General features: G+C 41.8%; 1 protein-coding gene across 3 annotated transcripts in view; it reads right to left on the bottom strand.

Moving 5' to 3' along the window:
* The window catches only part of ANXA3 (annexin A3), a 35957-nt gene that overhangs the window by 5819 nt on the left and 12354 nt on the right, over positions 1-17784 (bottom strand). For 2 of the 3 annotated variants that reach the window (XM_075606896.1, XM_075606904.1), the window contains exons 3-10: positions 15921-16008; positions 14477-14571; positions 12621-12734; positions 7446-7536; positions 6408-6487; positions 5359-5415; positions 2282-2375; positions 1176-1271 (exon numbers count right to left, since the gene is read on the bottom strand). In XM_075606896.1, the coding sequence (XP_075463011.1) occupies positions 1176-1271; positions 2282-2375; positions 5359-5415; positions 6408-6487; positions 7446-7536; positions 12621-12734; positions 14477-14571; positions 15921-16008 (715 nt within the window). Of the gene's footprint in view, positions 1-1175; positions 1272-2281; positions 2376-5358; positions 5416-6407; positions 6488-7445; positions 7537-12620; positions 12735-14476; positions 14572-15920; positions 16009-16135; positions 16188-17784 lie in introns of all 3 variants that reach the window. The other variant, XM_075606908.1, reaches the window with a different exon arrangement.

Genomic DNA, 17784 nt, shown 5'->3' on the forward strand with positions numbered 1-17784 from the left:
AATGGCGCCACTGCCAGCCGCTTCTGCGCATGCGCGGGCGGCGCAGAGCTTGGCTCTGTCGGAGTCTCCAGCCCGGCAGAGTGCGTGGCTGGGACAGAGAGCGGGTCTGGTCCCAGGAGCCGGTACAGGTTGTAGCAGGAGAGCCGGGCCCGGTCCCCGCTGCCCCGGATGCCGCCCGTGCCCATCTCCACCTGGGGGAAGTTGCGGCCGTTAGGAGCGGCGGCGGCGATACCGCCCGTGCCCATCTCCACCTGGGGGAAGTTGCGGCCATTAGGAGCGGCGGCGGCGATACCGCCCGTGCCCATCTCCACCTGGGGGAAGTTGCGGCCGTTAGGAGCGGCGCCGGCGGCTATCGCCGCCGCATATGTCGCGGCTGGGACAGAGAGCCCGGGGAGCCGCTGTACATTAGCAATGCACGTGGGGGGAATTGCGGCCGTTAGGAGCGGCGCCGGCAGCTATTGCCGCCGCATATGTCTGCGGCCGTGTGGGGGGAGCGGCGGCCATTAGGAGCGGCGCCGGCGATATCTGATTTTTTGAGCGGTTGGGATCATGTCAGTGTTGGGGTCGGGCTGAGCCAGAACACAGCCCGGGCTCAACTGCCAGCACTGACGTCACATCCGTTTCATTTCTGTCTCCACAATTCATTTTTGCCCCAGTTTGAATGAGGTGCCACTAAGGAAGTTTCACTTCAAAAAGGCAGTCAAGGTAAGCCGCAAAATCGCTAGTGTTAAAAGTGAATAAATAACCTACCTTGAAAGTTGTGGCTAATTATAGGATCTCTTACAGGTGAAGTTTGTCTTCTCTCAGCAAGAGGGTGGGACTTAACCCATTGGTGACCAGGAAATCTATATCTATATCCACCGCTGGGAATATGGTGATCATCCAATGGATTGTTAACAGTAAAGCGGTTCACAGTACAAAGAAGTTTGTAAACCATTTCTTTAACCGCCACAAATACATGTTTAGCAATATATAAATAAAAATATGTAAACATAAAAAAAATAAAAAGTTATATGTCTGGAGCTTTGAAAATCAAACCTAAACTTGCTCTGTGGGTTAGGGGGCCTAAAGGAGAGTCCTGAACCAAGTGAACTAAAGACAATGGAAAGTTTAATAGGTTGTTTTTATATTTATTTCTGTATGTCCACTGGAGGGGAGCAGAGTGCTTACTGTACCTATGGAGAGCAGCAAATCCTCCAAATGTCCAGATATTTCCCCGGCTATGCTCTCTTCAATGGTTTTCTTGCTGATGTTCTTGTACTCGTCAAATGCTGTAAAATAGAATGAGGATCACTCAAATAGATCGCTTCAAAAAAGGATTTAACCTTTTAGTTGGCACTGAAAGGGTTAAAGTCATTAGAATAATGCGTGTACAACGAACGTTTAGGTTATTTTATTTTAAAGCCCTTCCATATGGAGAATGGGGCCGGCAGCGCGTCGCCCAACAATGCTGCAGACTGCAGTGTCCTGCACCAAAGGGACGAAAATGTTGCAAGGTAAGAGGGGTATCTATGGACATGAAACTATTTGCTCCGCACATTTGTCATGTGCATCAATTTGTGTCAAAGGCAATTACGTATAAAAATGTTAGCTCGATTCCTAAATTTGATGCAGGTCTTTTAAGAACATTAAAATCAATGCCACCCAAACCTGACGCATTTCATTGACACAAGGGGGGAAAATAGAAAGAAACAAACAAAAACAAACAAACAACTGGGGATTGCATGTAGCAGCAGGGACGGCGACATTTGTTGTGTGTTGAGCCTCTTTCAAAACAAGTTCCTAAATGATGTTAGGAGAACACAAGGTGCATGCAAGGATTAAGCATTTCATACATGGGAAACCAAGGGTAAGTAGAGCCCTTATGCAACAATCATGCCTAACCCCTACCCATTTAAAAAAAAAAAAAAAAGTGTAAATGTACGTAGTATGATACCTTTTTATTGGTCCAATAAAAAAAAAAATATTTCTGTCTTATTATAAGATGGAAACCTGGGGATCCTCTAGATCTGAACTGCATTTGTTGCAAACTTTGGTGACACCAAGTTCCCAGAATACTTACCGATAAAATTATAGGTATCACTTACTGGTTTCTCAGGGTGGGGGGAGCACAAATGGCCAAGAAGAAGCCATAACGGATTACATCTTATTATATTTGATTCACAGTAACAGACCCGTCACAACAAAGTCCCAATTGGAGAGAGACACAGTGTGCAGATCATGCTCTTTAGTTTGTGTCGGGTTCAAGTAATTAAAAAAAAAAAATTAAAACTTGTCATACTTATTCGGAGTTGGGGTAGACTTCTTAAACAGAGAACTTCAATAAATTTGCCTTCATCTGTGCCCCATTTCTTCTCCCCAGCGCAGTACAGAATCTAGAATGGAGCGCGACAAAAAAAATAATAATAAAGTATTCTGTTAGCAGTTAAAGGGTTAACATGGACTTTGTAAAACTAGCTTTTGCTTGTATTACAACAAATGACAGAAAAGACCAATGCTATATCCAATTTGACAAAATATACAGTAATTAGTATATAGTTAAATACTTCAATAATAATATGCTCGTGGATAAGGGTCATTTAGTTAAACCCTTTGGCCAAAGCGTTATAAGCCTGCAGGCCAACGTCAATGCATAAGCAAATTTGCAAGTCCTAACACTAAACTGTGAACCTTCTCTATTACCTCTGTAGGAGGGAGAATAACCGCAGTGAGTCTTGTCCATAAGCAAGGTTTTTTCATTTAAGTTAGAAAGTGGGGAGGGTGAGCTTAAACCCTGGGAGGAGAGGCCACTAACCTCCAAACAACTGATGTCAGTTGAAAATGGAGATTTACAAAACACATTACCCAGCAAGCTCAGGGCCATTGTATTACAGATTTGTGAGCATTCAGTATGTTTTCCTGGCTCTGTACATACATTTAGTTACCCTGTTTTATACCTTTACTATGAGTGCTTTAGAGAATATACTGTATTTTATTATAATATATAGATTACTACTATACCAAGACAAGTTTCCCTAGCCAATTCCAATCTGGCTTTCGCCCCAAACACTCCAGGGCAACTACCCTCCTAAAAGTTTGCAATGAGATCCAGTGTGGAATGGAACTGGGACCACTTACTGGTGCAATATTCCTAAATTTTGCAAAGGCTTTTGATACTGTTGATCATGTTATCCTGCTAAACAAATGCCAGTGCTCTGGAATAGGGAAGCATACTTTAAACTGGTTTTACTCATACCCATCAGGTAGATCCCAATGTGTCCATCGCAGGCTCTAACTCCAACCCCTTTGATATCATTTGTAGTGTCCAGCAAGGCTCTGTTCTAGGGCACCTACTCTCACTGTTCATCAATGGTCTTCCTACAGCTTGCAAGGGAGTTTCAATACACATGTATGCAGATGACAGTCATTTGTTATTAGGAACAAATCCTCCTTACGTCTCCTCGTCAGAAGGCGCATGGCACAGCAGATTCCAATGAGACTATGGGGACATACTATACAACAGCCCCCCAAACTCACCTTAAGAAACTCTATACCCTCTACAATTCAATAGGCTGCTTTGTCCTCCAATGCAATTGTAGCGGTCATGTAAAATGCCTACAGTCATCTCTCCTGTTGGCAGTAAGGCCTAGTAAGTGTGGGCATGCCAGCAGTAATTATGGAGGTTTGCCCTCACACCCTGGTGAGGTGCCCTGTGTAAGGATGGGAGTGGTCACAGACTCTGACTCCCTGGTTGGTGATGTCAGAGTTGTGTCAGCCCCAGAGGTTACATAAGGCACAGCACTGTGTCTAAAAGGAGTTCTAGTACAAGTTCAGCTAAGAGGAGGAGGAGTTCAAGTTCTAGTCCTAGTCTGAGTTACTGGTTATGTTATAGTAGCTGTAAGGAGACTGTGTCCAGGGACCTGGCACAGGGGAAAGAGATCCCTGCGGGGATAGGGAATCCCTATTAAAGGAGAATTACACCTTACCAAGGGAAGCACTGACTCAAGATGAGTGGCTAGAGATTCTACTGCGTGGGGCAGCTAGCCCACATCAATCAATAAAGATGCTCTTATTCGAACACCCTCTCGTGTACATGTGTGGAGTGAATGTACAGAGGGGAGCACCACAGAGGAGTTCCTCGTCAGGACCATCCCCAAGTGACCGAAGGGACCCTGATGAGGTGGAGGCGCTGCACTGGAACTAGGTGAGACTCAAGACACTACCTCAGCTGCCTGTCTGGACGGGTTCTCCCCACACACCATCATGCGGGAGGCTCAGGGGTACTGTTGCCAACAGGTGCACCACCAGACCATACTACACTGTAATGGGGACCGGTTAGACCACAGGGGCCAATGTGAGATTGGGTGGGTCAGACCGGGCCAGAAAAACCGTTACACAATTAAAGCACACATCACTGCGAAATGCTCAAAGAACTAGATTTGTCATCACTTGACTCTAGGCGCAAAGTAAATTTTTCCCGTCTTGCCTTTGAATACTCTGGTCAAGCTACCTGCCTATCTAAAAAAGCTCCTCACCCCTACCAAACACAAGCAGCACTTATCTGAGATCTGACTCCAAGACTGTTCATGGTCCGAAGGTTCAAAGTATCCGGCCGCTCCTCTTACCGTGCACCCCAATACTGGGGTAATCTACCGGAAACTCTCAGCCGCCACCAGTCTAAATTCTTTCAAAACTAAAGCCGTCTCACATTTTAATCTGGTCTGTAACACCTGCCTCCCTTTCCTGCTTCTCCCCCCATAAGTGATGGGGGAAAAAAATAGATACAGAACCCACGATATCACAAGAATGTGCCCCCCCCCAACCCCCCGACCACACTCCCAAGAACTTACCCCCTTGTGTCAGACGGGGTGAAATATCAAAAAGAGAAGCCACTGACACATTCATAACTAAAGTGGAGGGCAGCAATGGCTCCAACACAATCAAATTATACTAGCTTCATTGGTCCTGGGGAAGTATAGATTGACCGTTGATTGTAATATCATTTAATAGACCAATAAGAAAGTTCATCATACATGTATTAGGATGTATAATTTATTACATCTATAGAAAATTCTTATTGGTTCATTCAAATGTAGCACCACCTTAGACTTGTCTGAAGCCGCCATTCGGTGCAGACGAAAAGCCACATTTAAAAATCAATGGCTGCTGCAAATATAAAATGGGTTTCATGCTAAACGCAATTAGAAAACATGGATACAGGAGATTACCATTTGATAAATAGGTTTGTAGTAAATGCAGACATTGAAAGTAATTAGTATGCTTAGTGAGGATGGACAGCAGGATATACATCTATAGCTCATTATCAGAGGTCAGTATCTTGCTGCTGCGGGGGAGACATATCTACGTAGCTTCACTTACCTCAGCATCCTTTTTAGCAAGTTGTTCATCCACTTTTGTACCGTCATCACGTCTGGCCTGCAGAAAAATATTTGTATTATTTTTTAGATGATATACAGAGATTTATGGTGTTTGTGTGCATAAACAAAAAAAAAGTCATAATTTGTTATACAGTAGTCAATTTATACTATTTGCTAGGACTGCTTAGCAGGTGCTAGAAAACCCATTCAACTTTTATCATAGTATCCTAGTTACATCTTTAAAATGCTATTTATTCAGATAGTCCATTTTAGTATAACTTGGTTAAAGACATTCAGATGAGCATTGACCAAGCACTGCTAATCGTAAGACTTGGTCCACATTTTCTGATACAGCAGTAACACGTTAGCATGGATACTTTGATACAGTACTGTGTGTGTAAGCAAAACATTGTATTAGACCATTAGACATGTTCGGCTGCAACAGCCTGTAATGAGTACCACATTGCCACTTGCTTATTGAGGTTAACGTGCACTCCAACATGGTTGATTTTATATATATATATTAAAAAAAAAAAAAAAAGGAACACAAGTTAGAGGCCCAACATGTTCTGCATCACATTATAAATGTTGAGCCAAGTAACTTCACCCCCAAGGTCTGTAATATAGTGCACGTCAATGATAATGGCCTGTGTGAGCCTGCCGTTGCTATAGTTGAGACGCACGCACGGTCATGAGTGTTGGTGCAGCAGAGCTGAGGAAATACAAGAAATTTGTATTTTCGCGCTAATGCCGTGCCATGTGATGCTGTGAGCCAATCACAGTGCAGAATAATGCTGTGATATCATAGCCACGCACGTCTCCGCTTGCCCTATAGACACTAAATGCGCGCGTCACACAGTACACGCGCCAGCGCGTACTATATTACAAGCTTAACTCTTCCCGCAGTCACCTTTAACCACCAATGCTTAATAAACAGATTTTGCCATCGGCTTTTCACGTTTGTGATGGAGCATACTTTAGTTCCCCAGGATCTCAGTCAAAACATGACAGTGAGGTCTTCTTTGTGACACTGCAGATGGAAGATCTTACATTGGCCAAGAACAGCAAGGCTTTCCTGAAGTCACTAGAGGTTTCAGAACTGATTTCATCACCAAGGCTTTTCCCAAATACTGCAACAGAAAGGACAAGGAGGTTGCCAAATGCCGCAAAATGACAAGCAGAAAGAGCAGCCAGGACAAAATTATATACTGTAGACATACAACAGGTTTAAAGCTTCATGCCTTTTTAGTAGGATAAACACTGTACGTTACAACTTGTACTGAGATGTATGTATTTAGCAGATATGTCCACATTAGCCTCTTTGCCTACATAATTATTTTTAAACAAGTCAACTGCTGTTCAGGGCATGTCAATTTCTACCACAATAATTTAGCAAGACTTTTACCAACATCTTAGTTGAAGGATAAAATAAAAAATAATTTGCAATAAAGCATTTGGAATGAAAAAAGTTGCAACAAATTATAGGAACTAACTTACATGTAGTTAATTGTTACAGGTCAATATCACAATGCACAAGTACATGAAAAAAAAATCCATCTTTGGCACCATGCAGCCACTTCATAAACTGGCCCTTTGAGGTTTCCTTGTGTACCTGTGCAGAAGGACCATTAATACATGGGATGACATTCTTAGTGTACAGGTATGGGGGTGCGAGATCAATATACTATAGATTTTTTATTTACCATTTACTTACTGCTCAGAAATGAGCTTATAGCAACAAGAAACCCAGTTCACAAATATTCCATGCTCCACAGTCCAGAAAAATACTTACAGGATTGAGTGTGTATCCAACTATATACTAGAAGGGAAATGAATGGCAGTTTTCACATGCAGGCACACTACCAAGAGAGTCTGTAAGTGTACGCTTAATACAAGAACCAGTCTTTACCTCCTTCAATCTGCTCCAGTATCCCGATTAGCTTTGTTAATCAGGATACTTTAGCTTTGTTAATGTGTGGTGTCTGCTGTTCTCTTAACAGAATTGAGATTTCCTGCCATTGCCTTTCATACATTTGATTCTATAGGAAAATTACACATTGGCTCCAGAAAAAAAAAACAGTTGTGTACCTGTGTAATAAGCATCTCCTACTTCTTTCATTTGCTTACTCGTCCTGGAAGCTAGAATTTCTATTAGTGTTGCCTCCGTTGTTCCAGAGCCCTTGAATAAAACAAAAAGTGAATCATACGTTTTACATTTAGTAGTACATAACGAAATCAGGTTTGGGGGGGGATGAAAATAAATGAATGGGGTGCAAATAAACCCATTGGCAATAGTTACCCCAAACTGCAAAAGAGACTAAATAATAAAAAATAAAAAAACAACCCAGGCACAATACAGAATTATAAAGAGACTGACACCTTGTAAGAAATCATTGACATTTCAGGATGCGCCCATCAAGAGTATTTCTCACAACTCATTTGGTACCTTTACATATTTGCCATAATCCATATGTTTTTTGCAAGATCGGTGTGCACGTTCTTGGTGGGAAAATAGAAAGCGTATTCCTTACCGTAATAAGTTCACGGTGGTGATGCATATAGGAAGCTCTGCCTATCAGACTAGATTAGGACAGAAAGAAGCTTCTACAGGTATGCTCCAGTATACAAGGCTCCTCTCACCTGTAGTCAGTCTTGGGATTTCCCCAAGCTAAATCTCCCTCACCGAGACCAACTACAGGTGAGTGGAGCCTTTTATAGCACACCTGTAGAAGCTTTTTCTGTCCTACTCATAACAGATGGCCAGAGCTACCCACGTGTATCACCGCCATGAACTTATTCCAGAGAAAATAAAATATATTATTACAGTAAGGAATACATTTTCTAATTTCCCATTCAAAGTTCATGGCAGCGATACATATGGGACATACCCAAGCAGTCAAGGTGAGGCTGGGAAAAAGGAAAACATGATACTCAGAAGAGGACCAAAAAAAATAAAATAAAAAACCCTGTTGCCGATATTCCTTTTATGCGCACAATTCTGCGGTGATGCTTGTGCTCCGAGAGCCCCTGATTTAGCCATTGCTCTAGTTGAAAGAACTTTTAATCCTTCAGGAACTCATTTCCCTGTATGCATCATGGATACAGATGGTGATCCAATGAGCAATGGTATCCTGCGATGCCGCTTGCCCCTTTCTGGTACCCTGTGGAAGTCTGAGTAGTCCGACTTACTAAAGTCCTGCACCCGCTCCAAATAGTCTCATACATTTTACATCCAGCTGTTTCTCATTGGGATTTTTTGGTGAGGAACAAGCCAGGTCAACCTCCTGATTTAGGTGAAATCCAGACCTTATGTAGGAAATTGTCGACAAGCCTTAGGACAATTTTTTCCTGATGTATAATTAGGAACGGCTCTTTACAGGATAATGCCTGAAACGCTCCCACTCTTCTTGTTGATGTGATGGCGATGAGGAATAGTGTCTTTGATGTTAGCATGGTTAGTGACAGGTTCAACCAGTCTGTAGTACCAGCATCAGATCCCATGAGCGTCACTGTCCACATCTTTCCAACAGTGCTGTTAAAGTGGACAACTGGATTTTGAGGTAACTGAGGCCAAGTCCTTCCAAAACCTGTCTGAAGGAATTAAACTAGCACTGCTGAAGGAGTATTAATGCAGTTTCCTTGCACCATGACAGGAGTTTCAACCAGATACAGTAATATACCTTGAATGTTGACTCCTTTCTGGCATGAATCATTGTCAATTGCCTTCTCTGAAAGGCCCTTTTTGCTTTAGCAACTGCCACTCAATGGCGAGGCAGTTAGTCTGTTGTGGGGGATACATCTATAAAACTTCAGCCCAAGACATAATGGCTGCCGTTACTTGCAGTGTGTGCGTGTGATATGACTGATTTTATTAAGACATGTTTGTCATGATCAGGGTATGAGGGGTTAATGGGATCTGTGTATATGTTGATCTGCATCCCCCTGCTTCAGCAGAATGGCCCCAGGTCTTAGATTTATTTCCCCAGCAGTCTGTGTTATATTCCTGTATGTGTATAAATCACGTCGGGAGGGAAAGGGTTAACCATATTGTGTAAATGTGGATCTGCATTTCCCCGCTTCAGCAGAATTAATTGCTATGTTATGTATTAACATGGGAGAGGGGAATTGTATTGTATCCCTGACAATGGGTAAAGTGTAAAAAAATTATAACTTTGGCTTTATATATGCTAGAAAGGGGATATTTGGATATGCTTTCTTATGCCAAGAACCCGTGTCGCCTACCTATTGTTAATCTGATTTATGACATGTGAAATATAGTTATGAGTTATCGCTGATTTTACTATAACTTTGGACATAGGACAAAAAAACTTGCCAGATGACAGCTTTGATATGTAATTGTACAATCAAAGGAGGATACTTGAAAAGTATTATGGGGTACTTTACCCCCCCGTGGAGGTTAGCCAGAGGTGAGAAAAGACCTGGACATCAATGGAGGTGACTGCATATGCAGCCAAGTGTCACAGATGGACACTAACCATTGTGACCTGTTACATGTAACACCCTACATGAAAGGCCCCTGTCCAATAAGCATTTTCGCTAGACAGAACGGCACCCAGGCCTGTTATTTTTTTATAAATGGGCTGGCCAAGTATGAACCAGGGAGGGGTGTATTAATGAGGGGTTGGGTAAACCCTGCTTCTCGCGTTACCTGTCAACCTGTGATTGAGACAAGGTAATTGTTCATCAATAACTGAACTGCCATGTTAGGAATGGGGGCCTGCGTCTATCTAGTTGCTTGCACCCCTTATTCCTGTGCTTGTCGTGATTGTAACAACTTAAGGAGCTGCTATTCGGCTGAATATCTCCTTGTCCAACCCCAGTAAGTGTAAATATTTCTGTAATGTTATTTGCTTGATGTAGTCTGTTCTGCTCATAGGAAATAAACTCATTCTGTTTACTATATCCTAATCTTGTTCAATCTGGCCCGGTTATTAGATATATTGTCTGTTCACTCGTGACAATGTTGACCTTGCACACTCTTGAAACACCCTAAAGGCTCTCTATTGCTTTTAAATTCAGATCATTGGCGTGGTATGTCTTGTATTGGGTTGAGCAATTCCCTTGTGCTGTACTGTCGCCTAGGCGAGCACCGCAGCCAGACATACTTGCATCTGTTGTAAAAGCCAGGAGTGGTGAATGGTGAAATACATTTCCAGGTTTTTGTTGCTCCAACCATCTTGGCTTCTGTTTTGCTACAGTCTGATCCTTTGTATTTCCATTCCAGCAATCAAGGAAGTTGAGCTGTAAGAGTCTTGTATGGAATTTCCAAGGGTGGTGGTCAACTTGCCAAAAGGCACAAATCTCTGGCTGATATCTCTTCTGTTTATGCAGATCTTTTACCTTTTCCTGTGGTAGCCCAACTGCCCCTTTTGTTGGAAACATCCCCAGGAATGTTATTGCCCGTTCTGGAGTCAGTTGGCTCTTGTTCAGATAAGCTAGCCGTGGGTCTAGCAGCTGTAAGACTGCTTTGAAATGTCTCTGAAGTGAATCCGTCTCCCTGGCTCTTATAAGCAGATTGTCCAGGTAAGGGTAAATCTCCACCCCGTTTTCTCTTTCTGCCAAAAGGGGTAATTAGTACCTTTGTGAATGTCCTAGGGAGGGCGGGGGAGGGGGACGTAGTTAGTCAGAAAAGGCAGGGCTGTGTATTGGAAATTTTATTTTCCTACAGAGAATCCCAGGAATCTGAATGATGCAACTGACAGAAATGATGCTGCAAAAGATGTTTTCTATGGTCTCGGAATAAATTGAGAAAAGAACCGGACCATGGACTATTTGATATATTGAAAGGTTGGACATTTATTTTCACCCATCAAATGAGCAAAATGTTCATACATAAATGAAATGGTGTCAACCGGAAGCATTCGTTCTCCTTACTACAGTATCTTGGTAATCACTGCATCCACCTTTGGAGGAGTTTCTCACGTCTTTGCATGCATGGGGTACATACAATTTTCTGGACAAAACCATCTTTTTGTGTGGCTTTATCCACTCTGAGTCAATCATATCCTTAAATACTTTAGAGAAAACACGGTCTCTCTGAAAAGTCTTTGTAAAGCCTCTCCTGGATCTTCTATTTCCAATGTCTCTCGTACTGCTTTAATCAGTGGCGACACAAACTCTGACCAGGAAGAATTTCAGGAGGACGACACTTGTTTGATACAAAGGAGGAGAATAGGCATTCTCCCTCAGACTATCTGAATATCCGATTCCTCAGATGAGGACCTCTTCTGTCCAGACTGGTCTGTGACCTTGACCTCTTTCACGGTCCCTTGATTGTGACACTGTTTCCACAGTCCATCTTTAATTGAAGAAAATTATTAATTTGATCTTGAGCCTGGATTGCTGCAGTTTTAAGGCCAGCCTCAATGTCTTCCCTTCTAAAGCAGACTTGTCACATGCTGCACAGCTCTTGTTTCTTAATACTTTTCTTTGCTTTAAAAGGTCCCTCCTTAGGTAATCCAGAGGTACTGTATACATACAACAATCATCAAGTTCCACAAATCTTCTCCTCCCTCTTGCAATAAAAAACTTGAACTAGTACTCACCCAGAAAGTTGGCATTGACCCCTTTTCTGTATTGCTCTCCATAACTTGAAGCATAGACGCCTTCCTTCAGACCACACAAGCAGCCTCAGCATGTGTTTTACACCACAAGGTTTCCACAACCTTACAGCTGCACTTCCAACATGCTCCCACTTTGGCGCCACCACATCTCCTCGTGAGAGCCGTATCCTGCTGTGCTTGGATGTATATCCGAGGTCCGCCCTGGTCATTCCTGGGGCCTCCGTATAGCCGTCATAACACTAGAGCATCGGTGGAGGAGAGAGATGCTGAGAGAACTCCATCGGCTGAACTACACTGGTTGTCCTGGGCGAGGCCCAAAAAAAAACCCCTACTCTGAGGACAGAAGAGAGAAAAAAAAAAAAAAGAAGGAGGAGGAGGGACTGCTAAAAAAGGCTCCTCTTACCAGTAGAAGTTTTTTTCTGTCCTACTCAAGGACAGGTCGACAGAGCTACCAATACAAATCACCATGAACTATGTGCATATATACTGTGTGTGCATATATACTGAATTGTGTCACATACACGGCCAGTACCATGTATGAATAGCATGAATTAAACAATAATGGCCAATGAATCCTAGCAGCAATGAACATGGACTATAAAATGTATGTCACGGTCGCATTTCTCTGTGAAAGGTGAACTGTGAGCTCAGGGATGTGGAGGCAAGATCTACCACTTACTGCCATGGACTGCTTTAGCTGTTTAGCATCAAAAACAGCTGGAGGCCGTGTGAGGGACACCATGATGTGCGCAAAGTTGCCAGAAAGATCACCTTTTAAGTCATCTTGGAGTTTCTAAATAAAGAGAGGAAACATTCAAAATCCCATATGCATGTGACACAAAACACAGGTAAGACAGCAAATGAGATCCAACTAGTGTATACAGCAATTCTGATTACCCAAATGACCCACTGCATACCAAACTATCCTCAACCATGTCCTATAAAAATCTGCACTTCCATGTCCGTCTGTCTCTCAATACTCCGGTTAGATGGTCAGCACTTTGCAGAAGTAAGGAGTTCTCAGCATGCAATGAACCAGCGCATCTGGATGGGAAGTTATAATGGCGTTTCTTGCAGTAATAGGCTTTTACAAGCTTTTACCTACATTAATTTAATCTTGGGGAACAGGCGAGTCCAAAAATGTTGCCCCTCACATTAAATGTATACATGTCCATTACCACCTTTTGCACACCCTTACCTGCATTAAAATAAAATATATATATATTTTTAATTCCCCTTATAGTTAAAAGGTCTTTGTTTTGTGTTTCTGGCTGTATATTACCGTTTCTCTCAGCATACCAGTTCTTGTTGAGCTCCTACCAGATTGGAGATGAGCACTGATGCTTTCATTTTTCTGTATTGTAAACTTTTTTTTTTTTTAAATACAATAACTCCTTTTCTATATGATCAGCACTATATAATAACCCTTTAAGTAAAAGGTCATATTTTCTTAAACATTGAGTTATTTCAATATTTTCCTCCTTTCTATAGAGTGCTGGATACCCTTGTGTACATATGGTCTATACTTTTAGGGATATGGGCTCCCCAAGGTCTTTGACACCACAAATTATATGGATCAACTTTTTCCTTCTCCTGTACAATTTTTGTTGTGCAGTTTTACTTGTTTAAATTATGTACTTGTAGCATGGGTTCATAGAAGCAGTGTTCAATTGAGTAAGTAGGAGTTTAACGATGATGGGATTGGAGAGTATTGCTGCTTTAAAGGTGAATGTAAAATAATGAGCGAGTTATCATCCAATGAAGTCACAGCCAAGTCCTTTGAGTGACAGAGTTGTCTTCCTGTCACTAATAAAAGGACGCAAAGGTAAGTCAAGTCATTGAGATTTTTGGGGCAGTAGAAAGCACCAAGAATGTGAGAATCCGTATTTCCGGTATGCTTCCCGTAGCTTATTTAGGGTGCAGATTGGTGAACCAAATACAGTTATACCCCGGTTTAAGGACACTCACTTTAAGTACACTCGCGAGTAAGGACATATCGCCCAATAGGCAAACGGCAGCTCGCGCATGCGCCTGTCAGCACTTCCTGACCAGCAATACCGGCTCCCTGCCTGTACCGAAGCTGTGCGCAAGCGGGGAGACTATAGAGCCTGTTACACATGCGTTATCAGTTATGCACATGACAATTGAAGTACAGTCCATGCATCGATAAGTGGAAAAAAGTACATTTTTGCTTTACATACATGCTCTGGACACATTGCGTATGTTAATGCGGGGTATGCCTCTAGTGGTGGTAGTCTGCACCATTATGAATGCAATGGTCACCAATTGGTTGTAATGTAAATGTTGGTCATACAGTATCACCTTTGTAAAGTTATGCTTTTTGGAGGGTAAGGGCAATTATAAAGCATGGGGGGTCCCGAATGCTCAAGTACACTACTTATGTTAAGAATACACTTGTCGGTTCACTAAAAGGCATCACAGCCTGCAACAATCTCCAGGACCAAAAGGTCTTCTAAAGCTCTGCAATACAGCTCCAATTTAGAATACTGTACACATCCAACGCCATAAATATACCTTCCCGGAGGCTGTCTGATATTCTTTTACAATAGACTGTCTCTGTGCATTTGACCTCTGCGTCAGAATGTTGACTAGAGAATCCTCATCAGTTCCTGAAAAACAGAAACAGTTATCAGATGTGGCACCAGGACATAAGCAAACTACATACCTGCTTAGGACTCCAACAAGCTCGGGGAACTCGTTTCACTATGGGGCATAGAAGTTGGAATTATAGCATTGACACTAAATGGTGTTTGGTTGTGTCCTTTGACAGTGATGTAACATAGAAAAACCACCCCCTACCACAATTTAAACAATTGGATGGGTATGATAATGCACGGAAGTCCCCATTTTACAAAAAAAGTGCATGGAAAATGCTTGTTATACTTTCAGCTTTACAGACTGATATATTGCACACTGTGGTTTTGAGCACAAAAAAAAAAAAAAAAAAAATCCCCGCAAATCTCACATTTCATTTTTGACTCTTAAAAAGCAGCAATACTATATTCCCCTTTTTTCTTATTTGCATATGTAAATCAAGAGACAATACTGTATGTAATTCTACATGCTTACCTACACTGGAAATAGTTTGGTGCTCCGGTTATAAAATCTGTAAAAATACTTATTGTGTGACTAAGAAAATGGCCGCCTTCTGACTGTGCTGCAGTTGATATGTACCATTATATTACCAAGTGCAACACATTGTTACAGCAATAGACAGTCTGTTGCTGGGAACACAGCAACAAATGGTCGTGATACTTTGTGGCCAAAGGCCAGACCTCCAAAAAAATAAAAGAGATTAGAAGTAAAAAATAAGTTTTGCTGCTTTAAGCAAGTTAGACTAATCCAGTCTCGTGCTGCCTACATTATGGAAACACCTACTGTAAGTAAATACCAGAAAGACTCACAGATCCTGTTTGAATTAGATAGGCTGTCACCATAGATTCCCCCGTGTCAGTCAGAACGTGAGCTAAAAAAAGAACAGCCATAGAATTCTAGAACAAGCCCATTGAGATTTAAGAGAAAATATTTTGTTTCCATTTAAAAAACAAAACATTGACCCAGAATTGCTATAACTATTCTATAGAGAGACATGACAATCACCACATTTTTAACGTTTATGATGCCCATGTGCCCTGAAACCCTGGGCGACGCTTAGAGGCCCCGTGCTCTTCCAAGGTATTTAAATTAAATGTCAGGAGAGCACGTGTGGCGTCCAAGTCTCTTACATTGACTCAGACTGCTTCGGGCGAAGAGTCACCATTGGAACGCGGCATCCAATGATGCAGTGACGTCACATGACCCTGCGGCGTCATTTGACGCTCGAGTTAAGGGGGTCATGAGTAGAAGGGGAAAGCAGGCGGGGGGGGGGGGGAGTGCAGGGCAAAAAAATTGCGTACCTCTGCTGGTCAATTATACACTATAGATGAACAACAGTTAAATGGCAGTAATAAAAAGTTACCAATTCCTTTGATTGCCTTCCGAATAGCATCAGCATCTTTGCCTGCATTGAAGCCTGGAAAATCTTTAAGCGTTCCTCTGTTGCCAACCTGTATGGAGAAAATAAATAAGCCCGGTTGCCTGACAATAGAGCCGACGTACACCATTTGTCTTCAGACCTTAAAAAGGCCAGATAGAGTTGTTGCATTTCTTTTCTCCTAGTGAATATTCACTTACCATATCGTAACAGTCATTGTTGCGCCACATCGGAGCCTAAATCAATAAAGTGCTAGTGTGCAGATACAGCACCACCACAGAAAATGTTGTATTTTATTTCCAAATTTGGAGAGAATGTACTTTGGTTCACAGAACAGCAAATAAAAATCCATCAACAATTTGTTGTAGTGCACTTGCTAATTAAATTCCCCAGCTAATGTCAAAATGTGTTATGTAGATTTTTGCAGTTTAAGCTTTCTGGATCCATAAAAAGTGCATCTGTGAATGTGCATTAATTTGTCACCAAGTCGTTAAAAAAAACAAAAAAAAACAAACACACAACATGCGCATTACACTAAGGAAAGTCTAGCAACTTGTCCTCTGCACGGTCAATACTATTTTAACAGTGAAAGAAATGGAAGGTCATTTCAATTATACATTAAATTTGAGCAATTTATTGGACTAAAAACAGCAAATGGGGTCATACTTTAATAAAAGGGCAAAAGTGTTTAAAAAAAAAAAAAAAATACACACCATTCTGTGTAGATTGTATAATGACAGGTAGAAAAGCACATCACTTACTCCATACGCTCATATAACACTTTGTTCCCATGGCCCACAGCTACCCTTTGCTTTTACTACATTTACCATGAAATTATTTATTAAATGTCAAATCGAGGGTCTTCGTAGTCAGATATTACACAGAATCTGTGTGGATGCTTACTGTACCAATTCTCCATTGCTTGGTGTCAATTACAATTACATGTAAAAATCTCAGTCACAATGAGTCACATTGGTCATTATGACACAGCTGCTTTGTGTGGAGTCAGGCAGGATAGTGCCTAATGACTACAGTAATGTGCTGCTCTGAAACGGTCTCCAGGTTTTAATGCAGTATCCTTTCTTCCTTTCTGTTAAAAATGTTTTTTTTTTTTTTTTAAAAGTCCCAAAGAGGACAGGCAATCGATTTGCTAAAATAAATATATTACGTATTTATAGGTTTGTGGTGGCTACTTTTGGGAGATGAACATGTTCTAGATTATTAATGCCTCTAAAGAAAGAAAAAAAAAAAAAAAACAACAACACACCACAGCTATATATGGGCAAATCGTTGTTGATCCGATGTGTCTGTTCCCAATAGAACCGGTCATCCTTAAGACTGTTCCAGTGGGAACTGAAACATCGGATCAATAAAGAGCCCTTTGAGGCATCCTCATTATAGTTGATGTAGATTTTTTTTTTTTTAATTTATTTCTATTGTCGGAGAAGATATAATTTATACATATAGCAATATGTTTAGTCTGCACACACTCACAACAGCTCCATGCAGTACTGCCTACCTCTGGCATCATGAACCTGCTATGTATCTTAACTTTTTTCTTTCTCCTGGCCTCATGGAGATGTTACTCCCTCTATACACTACAAACTCCTCCATCCTGGCCCACACCCAACATCACCATACACCCTGGACAACTCAAAATCCTTTCACTATCTATGAAATGTTGGTGGAGAACTCTAAAAACCAGCACACCAACCACTGCTCACTAATGGCAAACGCCACAAATCTACAACTTGCAAACAACTACCCAAATTTCTGCTCATACTATTACTCTCTTTAGCAGGTGATATTGAACCAAACCCAGGTCCTCCCATTTCAAATCTGTCCCATG

The sequence above is a fragment of the Ascaphus truei genome, chromosome 1 (genome assembly GCF_040206685.1).
Source record: "Ascaphus truei isolate aAscTru1 chromosome 1, aAscTru1.hap1, whole genome shotgun sequence".
In the NCBI taxonomy this organism is placed as follows: Eukaryota; Metazoa; Chordata; class Amphibia; order Anura; family Ascaphidae; genus Ascaphus; species Ascaphus truei.